Raw genomic sequence first — 13,001 nt, 5'->3', positions numbered from 1 at the left:
ATGTAAATCGTTGGTTTTGGTTTTCAGGGTAATTGGAATGAATTTGGAAGAACAGTTCTCAGTTTGAAGCTTGAAATTTGAAATGTTTGACCAAGATTTGACTGGTTTGTATATGATCTCGGATCAGAATTTTTAAGACTTGGTTAGCTCCGTTAGGTGATTTGAGACTTAGAAGCGTGATCGGAATGCATTTTCAAAGTCCGTGAAAGGTTTAGGCTTGAATTGGCGAAATTGAGATTTTGGCAATTTTCCGATTGATAGGTGAGATTTTTATATAGGAGGCGGAATGGAATTCCGGAAGTTTCAGTAGCTTCGTTGTGTCATTTGTGACGTGTGTGCAAAATTTCAGGTCATTCGGACGTGTTTTGGTTGAGTTTTGATCAAAAGCGTAATTTGGAAGTTCTTGAAATTCTTAGGCTTGAATCCGATGCGATTTTGGTGTTTTGAAGTTGCTTTGAGCGTTTCGAAGGTTGGAACAAGTTTGAATGAGGTTATGGGATATCTTGGCATGTTTGGTTGAGGTCCCGAGGGCCTCCGGTGAGTTTCGGATGGCCAATCGGACCATTGTGTGTTGTTTGGAATTGCAGAAAATTGCTGACCAGTGTTGCAGAGAAATGGCCTTCGCGTTCGCGAGCAAGCCCTTACGTTCACGAAGGGTTAGCTAGTGAAGGATGGAATTTTAGCCTTCGCGTTCACGAGGAAGGTTCCGCGTTCACGAAGGGCTGATTGTTTGGGCATCGCGTTCGCGTAGAGGAAATTGGCCAGGTGGGCTTTAGGTGTTTTAATCATCGTGTTCGCAAGAGAGGTAATGTGATCGCGAAGGGTCAAACTGAGGAGCCATCGCATTCGCGAGGGGTGGTCGTGATCGTGAAGAGTAATTTTGGGTCAAAGTTATTTGGTACTTCGTGAACGTGAGGCGTTGACCGCGTTCGCGAAGAAAGTTTTTGATGCCTGGGCAGAATGTTTAAATAGTCATTGTCCGCGATTTTGGGGCTAATTTTCACCATTTTTTGGCGATTTTGGAGCTTTTTGAGAGGATTTGAAGAGGGATTCAAGAGATAACACCTGGAGATAAGATTTTTGAACTCAATACTCGATCCTATGTGATTCTTACTTGTTTAATCATAAAAAATGTGGAAATTAAAGCCTAAAAATTGGAGAATTAGGGCTTGAATTTGGAGAGTGTAAATTGGGAATTTGAAGGGGCAATTGAGGTCCGATTTTGATGTTCTTGGTATGTATATACTCGTGAGAGGATGAGGCTATTGATATGACTTTTATCGGATTTCAAGACGTGAGCCCGAGGGCCGGGTTTGAGCAACTTCGGGATTTTTTATGTAAATTGGATATTTTCGAGTGAGCTTTGTTCCCTTAGCATATTTTAATAGTTATGTACTGATTGTGGCTAGATTTGGAGCATCCGGAGGTCGATTCGTGAGGGAAAAGGTATTGCGGGCTAGAGCTTGGACCGGATCGTGGTAAGCAACGATTGTAATGTCTTGAGGGTTTGAAACCCCGGATTTCACATCGTTGTGCTACTTTGAGGTGACACACATGCTAGATGACGAGCGTGGAGTCGTGCACCGTTAGGGATTGTGACTTGGTTCGTCCCGTACGACTGTTAAGTTGCGTATTTGATTTGAAATCTTATGATATTCCATATTTTAGAGATTGATATTATATTTGGGTTGTATGCCATGTTTGGGGCTTTGTGCCGACCTATTGAGACCTTTAGGGGCACTTTCACTATTTTTCCTCACTCTATTTGTTTGAAAGAATATCCTAAGTCATGTTTTACCTGTTTATTGTTTAAATCTGGTTTTATCACTTTAATTCTTAAAATGTGAAAACTGTTTAGGCTGAGTTCCTTGTTTTACTGATGGTCCGAGTGATCGTGAGGTTGATGACTAAGATGGACCGAGGGTCTGATTGTGAGGTTAATGACTGAGATAGATCGAGGGTCTGATTGTGAGGTTAATGACTGAGGGAGGCCGAGGGCCTGGTTGTGAGGATTATACATTTATGGATCGAGCTGCACGCCACAGAAATATATATATATATATATGGATCGGGCTGCACGCCGCAACGATATAGCGCTTGGGCTGTAAGAGCCCCTCTGGAGTCTGCACACCCCCAATGAGCGCAGTCGACTATATATATGGATCGGGCTGCACCCGCAGCAATATATGGATCGGGCCGTATGTCGTAGCGGTTACTATATGGTACCTATTGAATGTGAGTGCTGAGTGTGAGCGCTGATTGGTAAGAGTTGAGTCACGAGTGACTGAGAGGCTTGCCCGAGGGACTATCTATATCTGTGTAGTTACCTGATCTTATATGTAACCATGAAATTTTTACGTACTAAAGTAATTAAGCTGTCAATCATGCTAGAGCTTATGTTTAGGCTATATGCTGGTATTATTGGGACCGATAGTGGTCGTTTCTTGCTGTTGACTTATTGATTTCATAGAAATTTCGTACTCAGTCATATTCATTAATTACATATCATATCTCAGTCTCTGTTGTTATTTATTGATACATCATATCATTATTTTCGGGCTAGTTTCATGACATTGTGAGCCTATAAGAGAGAGATTAGAGAGATTGATGATTGAGTAAGGCCGATGGCCTAATTATGAGTGACATTTATGGGATTGGGCTGCATGCCGCAGCGGGTTTTACTGATTTATGATAGCGCTTGGGCTGAAGGAGCCCCTCCGAAGTCTGCACACACACTAGTGAGTGCAGTTGATTCTATATATGTGAGGATCGGGTTGTACGTCGCAACGAGCCTTATTGCTATATATATGTGGATCGGGTTGCATGTCGCAATGAGTCTTATGGCTATATATATGTGGATCGAGTTGCAAGCTGCAGCGGGCCTTATGGCTATATGTGGATCGGACTGCACGTCGCAGCGGATATTGTACAGTGCTGAGTGACTGAGTGTGCTGAGTATTAAGCAAGGTGAGAGAGAATGCGAGACAGTGAGATTAAGTACTCTGAGAATGTGAGTACATGAGTTCATCATTGAGAGGCATTGCATTTGACATGTGTACTTGAGATACATGCATAGAGATGCATTTCCTTCTGCTACCCGGCTTTGGTGACATTCATGATTTTACCTGTATCTTGACATATAGGCATAGAGATGTACTTTCCTCACGCTATCTGAAAATGAAACATCTTAATTATTGTTGAAAGAATTTTTGGGAAAAACACAGTTTTCAAGCTTACTCATATTTTAGCAAATTTTCGGTAAAAGATTTGGATTTTCACTGAGATACTTGAAAAGCATGTCTATTTTCTGGAACTTTGAACGAGCTGAGCATTCTATTTCTGAGATACTTCTTTTATTACTTGCATTATATTATTATAAACTGTTGTTGGTTGTTGGTGTCGGACCCGACCTTGTTCAAGCTCGTCACTACTTTCAACCTAAGGTTAGGTTTGTTATTTATTGAGTACATGGGGTCAGTTGTACTCGTACTACACTTCTGCACCTTGCGTGCAAATGGTGGATGTTGATGCTGCTATGTTCGACGGGAGCTGGATTTGAAGATGTACTTGCGTTCCGGTTATCGCTGCTTCTTGTTCATGGTAGCTCTAGACTTATGAAAGATCTATTCATGTATATTTCAAACAGATGGCGTGCTTTATTTCATTTCAGCTTTTGTAAATTCTAAATCTTAGACGCTCATGATTTGTACTAACAGTCCTTGGGGTATGTATAAGATTAAGATATTTCTTTACTTAATAGTGTTATTAAATTTTATTGAAATTGATTAGTTGTTAAATTGGCTTATCTAATGAGTTGGGTTAGGTGTCATCACGACTAGTTGGATTTTGGGTCGTGACACCTTCCCTATTTTATAAAGTTTTAGCCAGTTAAACGAATATAAATTCAAACAAACAGATATTTCTCGAACACAACTTTTAAGAAGAGTTTCCAAATCATCTTAAGCCTTCCTAACACATGATATCATGAATAAAATCTATCAATAAAAAATCACAAAAAAAATTTCAATAGCTATTCAGACTTAATTCATCCCATTTTTGTCAATCTCAGCCCATACACCAATTTTAGTGCTTTATCAAAATTGGGTTATTATGAGTTCTTACTTTTTTCCTCAATTATAAAGAGTGACGTGTGTGAAGAGGCAGTTATGAAGAACCTGAAAATATACTCGCGATTCACAATTCATGGAAATATAACATATACAAAACAAAGTAAAGAAAAGGAAGAACAACATTCATTAGGAGTAAATTTAAATATCCTTTTTATTTTTAAGTTAGAAGAATAATAAATATCAATACCTTAAGAAGGCAAATCAGCGAGAAGAAGGCAACATCAATGAATTGGACAAAGAATAACCCTTAAAATGGTGATTCTGCATCGTCTGGTTGGAAAACACAAAATCTAAGGAAATTTATCCATGAAATTGGAAACAGTTACATAGATCTAAACGAAGCAAAGAAAGAAAGAAGACAAAGTAAAAACAAAGAAGATGTGAACAAATATTAAGAGAATGATACCTGAAATCTAACAAATAGATAAGAAGATGAAAAGAGCTACAAGTATTGTTGAACTCTTGAAGGAGAATTGAATTACTCCTCCGATCGATTGGAATAGAAGAGAAGGAAGTCGGAAGAGCAAATGTTTTGGACCCATATTGTAAAATGAATAGATGGAAGGTACTTTATCCTTTGAGCAATATATCGACCATCTTTCTTTTTCTATATAATAGAATATATAGATTCACTTATTAAAACTTTATCTATAACTTTAATAAAGTAAGATTAAAATAATATTCATATAGTCAAAAAATCCGACAAAACTAAATCAATCCAAACTGATATAGTTGGTTTGATTTGGATTGGTTTTAATAAAATCCGAACCAATCCGGTTCATGTACACCCCTATATCATGTGAAAGGCCTTGACAGTTTTCATTAGAAGCATTGGCCGTAAGAGAAGGATATAGACTTTCCTAAGAAGGTCTTAAAGTCTTCATTGTTTTTTCCCGTCTTGCTTAGGAAAGACATATCATCGTCCAGAAAAGATCCTTGCATTGCTCAATGTAATTGAGTCTTAAAGGGTAATTGCATAAGTAATCTCTTGGCCAAATACATAGACATCTCCTTAAACTTGACATCAAATTCCACTTAGATACCTCAACTAAGGCTTGTTCTTATTGAACACTTGAACTCCATATAAAATATGCCCATTAAACACAAATTTGACAATTTCAAATCAACCATAATCCGTGAATCTCACTCTCTTTTAAAATGGAAAACCAAACCAATAAAAATTTTACATGTCAGCAAAAATAAAATTTAAAAAAATCTGACCAGAAAAAGAAATAGAAAAACGGAGTTGATGGCCGAAAATACCATTGCATAGCATGTCGCTATTAGGTAGTTTATTTAGGAAGAATACATCGAAAACCCCTTAAAGTTGTCCCCATTTTTCACTTAGACACTCCATCTTAAGTCTGTTCCACTTGGACACTTTAACTAGACATTAACTGTGTCATTTAGAATAAAAATTGATAAGCAACTAAACACAAAAAATACGTGTAATTCACACGCCAGGATAACGAATAAGATGGAGACACGTGGATTTAATTTAAATAAATAAATATTTTGAAGAAAAAAAAAAGTTAAAACAAAAACAAGAACCCCAACCCCCTTTCGTCATCTTCCTCGTAACTCCTCCTCCCTTCTGTCTTCTTATGCCAAAAAGGAAAAAACAAAGGCAGCCCATGTTGTCTTCACCACAAACTCACTCCTGCCATCATTCTTCTTCCTCCTAATCTCCATATAGAAATCAACTAGTAACAATTTTCCTGTCATGGAATATTAACCCCAAATTGCTGAAAAATAAATCCACCAACAACGAACATTAGTGATTTAATTTGTTTCTAATGGCCAAATCTGGATCTTCCAAAGATATCCATGTCGCTCGGATTAGATCTGCAATGAAGATTTTAGTGATGCCCCAAAGTAAAAGCACTAATCCAGCAAGCTCGTCGGTGTCGGAACCTACGTGTTTCAGATCCAAAGAAAGTGTTCAAAAAATTTATGGCATCAGAAAGGAGAAGGGTCAAAATTGTATGGAAATCATGAACGACCTACAAATTGAATTTGAGTTGAGAAAAGAGGAGAGAAACGAAGAAGAACAAATGTGTGGAATTTTTCCGGCAAACTTATTCCGGCAATGAAAAACAAAGCAGATCATGGTGTGTGAAAGAAAATAAGGAAAAAGAAAGAGAGAAATTTTAAAAAGAAAAATAGATCTGTCACGCTCTGAAAAATGGTGTAATACACGCACTATGCCACATCAATTTGTGTTTAAATGACACAATTAATATTCGGTTAAAGTATTCAAATGGAACAAACTTAAGATGGAATGTCTAAGTGAAAAGTGGGGGCAACTTTAATGGGTTGTCAATGTATTCTGCCGTTTGTTTGTCCTTCATTCGCTTCGATTCTTCTTCTTTCTTTTAAAACAAATTGTTACCAAAGATGCAAATTAGAATGTAGTTGTGGTGGTGGACGCCCAAATCTGATTAAGGGGAGGAGGTGGTAGTAATAATGGTCAGATTGATAAAGAAGAAGACAGTGGTGGTAGTGGTCGAAACTAAAGGACGAGGAAGTGGTGGTGGTGGTGGTGGTGATGTGGCAGTAGCGTGGAGTCTAAAAAAGAAGAAGATGGTGGTTAATATGGCGGTCGACGGTCCAAACTGGTAAAGACCGAGGAGGATATAATGGTGATGTTGGTTGTCGGATTTGAAGGAGAAGGAGGTGATGGTGGTAGTGGCAGCGGCCGAATCTAAAGGAGGAAGAGGATCTAGTGATTATGGTGGTCAATTGCCAGATCTGAAAAAGAAAGTAAGTGGTTGAGATGGCCGAAGAAGAAGAAAATAGGTTAGAAAATTGTTAAGAAAAAGTAGCTGTCGAAGATTAGTTTTCCAGCCAAAAAATTGCATTTTCCGGTGAGCAATATACATGATAAGCTTTTTCACGCCCCCATAAGATGTGACAAACACATACTGTTACATGTTATCAAAATGTATTTAATAGGTATATTTTATTGAAAGTTTAGGTGTTTAATAGGAACAAGCATCAGTTAAAGTGTCTAACTGAAATTTAGCGCCAAGTTTAAGGGTTTGGATATGTATTTGGCCTAATATCTTTTCTTATGAGAACTAGGAATCATCCTCGTGAATAAACTCTACTCTACCTTAAGAAGAGTCCGAAACTTTTCTAATGCCTTTTTGGGCAAAAAAATACGTTTTTACTACTAAAAAAAAAGTTACATAAATAACTAAAACACAGTATAATACTGCGTTTTACTTTAACGGAAAGTTAGTCGTTAAAGAAAAACACAGTACTATACTGCGTATTATTAAAAAAATAATTTTTTTTAATATTAATATTGGGCCAGCTATATTTAATTAAAGCAAAACGCAGTATTATACTGCGTTTTGCTTTAATTAAATAAAAAACTCCTTCTTCCCCAAGACAACGACAACCATCACCATTAAAAAAAACTCCATTGCTGGTCCCCTCCCGGGCCCCACCCGTCGGTCAAATTTAAAAAAAAAATTTGGGCCCCACCCGTCACCCAAAAAGCAAAGAGTGTAGGTCCAGCACACAAGACAAGCTTTGGATTCCTTCATTCGGGTGCAAAATTTCGATTTGAATCAATTTCAAAAACTTAAATCGAGGTATTTCGATTTTGTTTATGTCGAAACTCATATAGTACATGCATATTTGTATTGTTGAATATGTTTCCATGTTAATTTGTGTTATGTTTATATTTAAATTTGTATCTTATTTATACCCTGATTGATTTATTAGCTTTGGGACAAAAAATTGTTAAAATTTGATAAATAATTTTTAATGTTAATGTTATGTTTTTATTTGCTTAAATAATAAATAAACATTATTTATTTAGTTTGTTGTTCATATTTGTATGTTATGTTTGTTGTTTTTATATGTAATAGTGACCTTTTAGCGTAATAAAATATAGAGCCTTTTCGCGTAGTAAAATATAGAGCCTTTTAGCGTAGTAAAATATAGAGCTTTTTAGCGTAGTAAAATATATAGCCTTTTAGCGTAGTAAAATGTAGAGCCTTTTAGCGTAGAGTCTCTATAGTTTAAGTATGTAGTAACTCTAAACTCTATCCAATTACATTTTACAAAATTAATTATTTAATTTATAAAAATAAACTTAAAAAAGTAAAAAAAATTAATATATGTTGTCAAATTAACTCAAATATCGAGCCTGAAACCCATACATAATTATTCAGTCCAATATTAAAAATAATTAATTATTTAATTTATTAAGCTAACAAAATAATTAAGGATAGGTTGGTGCTACCGGGCCTCAAATATCGAGCCTGAAACTCATACATAATTATTAAGTCCAATTCAAGGAATTTTAATTCAATTTATTAAACTAACAAAATTCTAAAAATTTTGAAATTGACACGCATAATAATTAAGGATAGGTTGGTGCTACCGGGCCTCAAATATCGAGTCTGGAACCCATACATAATTATTCAGTCCAATTCAATAATTTTTAATTTAATTCCTTAAACTAACAAAATTCTAAAAATGTTGAACTTGACACGCATAATAATTAAGGAAAGCTTGGTGCTACCGGGCCTCAAATATCGAGTCTGGAACCCATACATAATTATTCAGTCCAATTCAATAATTTTTAATTTAATTCCTTAAACTAACAAAATTTTAAAAATGTTGAAATTGACACGCATAATAATTAAGGATAGGTTGGTGCTACCGAGCCTCAAATATCGAGCCTGGAACCCATACATAATTATTCAGTCCAATTCAATAATTTTTACTTTAATTCCTTAAACTAACAAAATTCTAAAAATGTTGAAATTGACACGCATAATAATTAAGGATAACTTGGTGCTTCCGGACCTCAAAAATCGAGACCGGAACCCATAGATAATTACTCAGTCCAATATTAAAAATAATTATTTAATTTATTAAACTAACACACACAATTAATTTTCTTTAAATTATAGTAGACGACATGGACTTTCCGCCTGCGCATCCTGGACTTGCCGAGGATCAGCTATTAGTGTTGCAGGGCGACCATAGGTCCTCTTTTGTATGGGAGGGACAGCTATCGGATGAGCCTCTCCGCGCCAGGAGACCTGACGATTTGTGGGAGTTCATGGCGCAGCATCCTTTCCATGCCCGCGTAGTCGCGTGCCTACAGGCTACGGGCTTCTATACGATTTTTCGGATTGGGCGGATGCAGCTTGATTGGTCTCTCATCATGGCCTTGGTAGAGCGGTGGAGACCAGAGATGCATACTTTTCACTTGCCCACTGAAGAGACCACCATCACGTTGGAGGATGTTCAGGTTTTGTACGGGCTGTGCGTAGATGGACGGGCCGTGGCACTGCCCTAGTACATTAGATCCATGACGCGTGGATAGTATTTGGATATGATGGGGCAGTTTACTGGTTATAGACCTCACGGTGACTACCATTGGGGTAATGTTGTCCCACGAGGCAGGGGTAGGGCACGAGGGAGGGGTGCCTCACGAGGTCGCGGGGGACGGAGAGGAGGTGGTCCCCAGCAAGGGAGCGTTGAGGCACCTGTCGACCCATCTATTGAGGGACATGATGAGGATTTTGGAGATGAGGATCTTGGAGAAGATCAGCCGGGTTATATACCTCAGATAGATGATCCTTCCAGCAGCATGTCGTCGTACAACCTTCAGCTATCTCTGCCAGCATCGCAGGTCACCCCGTCAGGAGCATTGTCGATCATGGGTACATTTGACGGGGATGTAGACCAGTACTTTGCATGCCCATCTATCGTAGCTGAGGATCGGCCGACCCGGGACGTGGATGGCGGGCGCAGGTTGAGTTATGCCTCATCCCCGGCGGTTGATGCGGATCTACCACAGGCGCGGGTATGTTTTTATTACTTTAAAATTTCAATTTGTTTTCTTTTCCTTAATGAGATGCCATTAATTAATTTTTAACTCTCTTATGAAGGCTTCGTCCCAGCCCATCTTTGAGGCCACTACATGCTTTGATAAGGACACCACGGATGCATATACTCAGGAGGCCGACGAGACCACGGTGAGAAAATATTTTTTGACTTAACACGTACAATACAAATATACATTGCCACATGCTAAGATTAGTACTTGTTTTGTAGGTTGTTGACGGCCCGACGGCTTATTCTTCCGATCCTGCCAGAGTTGGTGTCGATGCTGCTGCACATCCTCACATAAAGAGGCGGCTTGATGATGATGATCCAGATAGTGTACCCGGGTGATAGGGGATGCGACTCAAGCCAGCAGCAGCACTGAAGCACACAGGCTGCGGGACTCATTAATTTACTTATGTTTTTACTTTGTGTAAATAGTGCATTATGTAAATAATGGTAACAATTATCTTTTAACAACAATTTTATTTTAATTGCATTTGAACAGCATTTTTACTTTAACAGTACAACACAAGCACAAACCTTGCAAACCTAACACAAAAACAAACAGTAGAACTAATGAAAACACTGGACAAATGAAACATAAAGATACACTACAACGCTCAACACGTACATGCCATTGTTTAGTCACTACCGCCTAGTATTCTCTGCTTCATCCACTCGAGCTTGTTTTCCAACTTTGTTTTCTCTTTTTCCGCCTCCTTGAGTTTCGCCTTCAACTCTGCAATTTGAAGGCTGGATTGGCGCTCTCTGTCCCACTGCCCCGTACACACATCATGAAGATGATATAATTTGTCTTTGCAATATTCATGCTCATATGGTTCATCAATCCATACCTTAAAATTGCATGTAGGTACGCCGGTTGCCTATAAAACATGTTCATACACGCCCAGTAGTGGCGTCCAGCTTCTTCCCAACAATCGTACATCATGCTTTTGATTCCACAGTCGCACTTTGGGCAATAAAGGGATTATCGAGATATTTCTTAAAGAGAAACTTTGGTTTTATGGAAATATTTGCTATAGGTTGTTGTTAAGCGCAAAAAATAACTAGAATGCACTAGTTATTTATAGGCAAGATTTCACATATAACGTAGTATTATACCATGCTTTGCATATTAAATTTCTCTGAAACGACATTGTTTTATCACATGGTTTTCAGCTTTTTCAGAACGACATGACAACTCAACAAAGCGTAGTATTGTACTGCGCTTTACATATTATTAAGATGCAAGGAAACAACTTTTTCACATGCGTTTCTAGATTTTTCTGATTGACAAGACAACTCCATAAAACGTAGTACTATATCACGCTTTGCATATTACAAACATAGACTTATACCACGCTTTGCACATAATTTTTTTTTAAAAATTTAGATTGGTGTTCTTTAGTAACACCAATACGTTGAATATTTGAACAATTCTATGAAGAAAATAATACATTATGTAGATAATGGCAACACTTCTAGTTTAACGACACACCTTATTGTGACAGAATTTGAACAACAATTTTATTTAAACATGACAACACAAACACAAACACAAACACGGCAAATCTAACGATACACATAACAAAAACAAACAGCAGAACTAATGAAAAGATACACTAGTACGCTCAACACGTACAAGCCACTATTTAGTCACGACCGCGTACTACTATTTTCTCCAACTACTGGAGTTGGTCTTCCAGCTTTTTTTTCTCTTCTTCTACCTCATTGAGTTTCGCCTTCAACTCATCAATTTCTTGGTTGGTTCGGCGCTCGCGTATCGCTTTCCTCGTACAGGTAATATGAAGATCATAAATTCTTTCTTTGTAGTACTCCTGGTTACATGGTTCATCCATCCATACCTCAAATTCACATGTAGGCTTGTCGGGTTGCTCGTCCTCCTTGTTCATACATGCCCAGTAGCGGCGTCCACCATCTGGCCACCATTTGTACAAACTGCATTTTTCTCCGCAATAGCACCTTGGGGACATAAACGGGTTGTTCAGACATTTCTTAAAGAGAAACTTTGGTTATTGTTAAGTGCAGAACATAAGTAGCATGCGCCTGTTATTTATAGTCAATATTTTACACAAAATGTAGTATTATACTGCATTTTAGTTATTGAAGTTAAACGACATGACAACTCAACAAAACGTAGTATTAAACCACGCTTTACATATTAAAGTTATTTTGCAACAAAACAGGTTTTTCACATGGTTTTCAGCTTTTTCAGAACGACATGACAACTCAACAAAACGTAGTATTATACCACTCTTTACATATTAAAGTTATTCTATAATTAAACAGCTTTTCTTCAGTCATTCCAACTTTTTGAGAACGACAATACAATAGATAAAACGTATTATTGTACCACGCTTTACATATTAGATTTATTTTTTAATACGTATTTTTTTTATTCCACATTCTTGGTCTTATTTACTAACACAAATAAGTTTAATATTTGAACAACCATATCAAAACGTCACGTTAAAAAATAAGATGTAACAAGATTGTGGAACATAATTTTATTTGATATATATTGCAACATACACAAGTACAGACACATATTAAAAAAACAAAACAAAAGACTAGGGGTATCCTTGATAGTTGGGTACATTCGACGAACTTGCACCAGGAGCTGGATTACCACCGCACGCACACCACCTGAAGGACATTTACGATGGTCGTGTCCTGGCTGCGAGCATATGCCACATTTACACGCATAAACGGTGTCACCAACATCCATTTGGTTCCGTATATGCATTCTCTTTTTCACTTGCATCTTGCGCAAATGGTCCTTGTTACATACCATCTTAAAAAGTTCCGGCGGCCAATAATGCTCAGCACCTAATGGCTGCAATTGTCCGCTATACGTGTCTACGTATTCAGCAACACTGTATTGCCTATCAATATAGTTGGTTGCCCCATATCCAACTTGTTGAAAGCACTTCAACGCATGTGTGCACGGCATGTGGTAGATGATCCATTTCCCACAAGAACAAAACCTTC

The 13,001-nt window shown here is 37.6% G+C and overlaps 1 protein-coding gene and 1 long non-coding RNA gene across 4 annotated transcripts in view; one reads left to right on the top strand and one right to left on the bottom strand.

Annotated features, from left to right (window-relative positions):
- The window catches only part of LOC104227679 (uncharacterized), a 30,864-nt gene extending 26,164 nt beyond the window's left edge, over positions 1-4,700 (bottom strand). For all 3 annotated transcript variants that reach the window (XR_011406176.1, XR_711171.2, XR_711170.2), the window contains exons 1-2: positions 4,537-4,700; positions 4,318-4,400 (exon numbers count right to left, since the gene is read on the bottom strand). This is a non-coding gene — a long non-coding RNA (uncharacterized lncRNA). The remainder of the gene's footprint in view (positions 1-4,317; positions 4,401-4,536) is intronic.
- A 4,372-nt stretch (positions 4,701-9,072) lies between these two features.
- On the top strand, positions 9,073-10,367 carry LOC104227690 (uncharacterized). The gene is made up of 4 exons (XM_009779992.2): positions 9,073-9,408; positions 9,505-9,966; positions 10,052-10,138; positions 10,218-10,367. Exons 1-4 carry the CDS (start codon positions 9,073-9,075, stop codon positions 10,335-10,337), a joined length of 1,005 nt encoding a protein of 334 aa, XP_009778294.2. The 3' UTR covers positions 10,338-10,367.
- The last annotated feature ends 2,634 nt before the right edge of the window (positions 10,368-13,001 follow it).

Source organism: Nicotiana sylvestris, chromosome 3 (genome assembly GCF_000393655.2).
Source record: "Nicotiana sylvestris chromosome 3, ASM39365v2, whole genome shotgun sequence".
Taxonomy (NCBI): domain Eukaryota; kingdom Viridiplantae; phylum Streptophyta; class Magnoliopsida; order Solanales; family Solanaceae; genus Nicotiana; species Nicotiana sylvestris.
The sequence above is the reverse complement of the archived record's forward strand: the minus strand, read 5'-3'. Positions and strand labels throughout refer to the sequence as shown.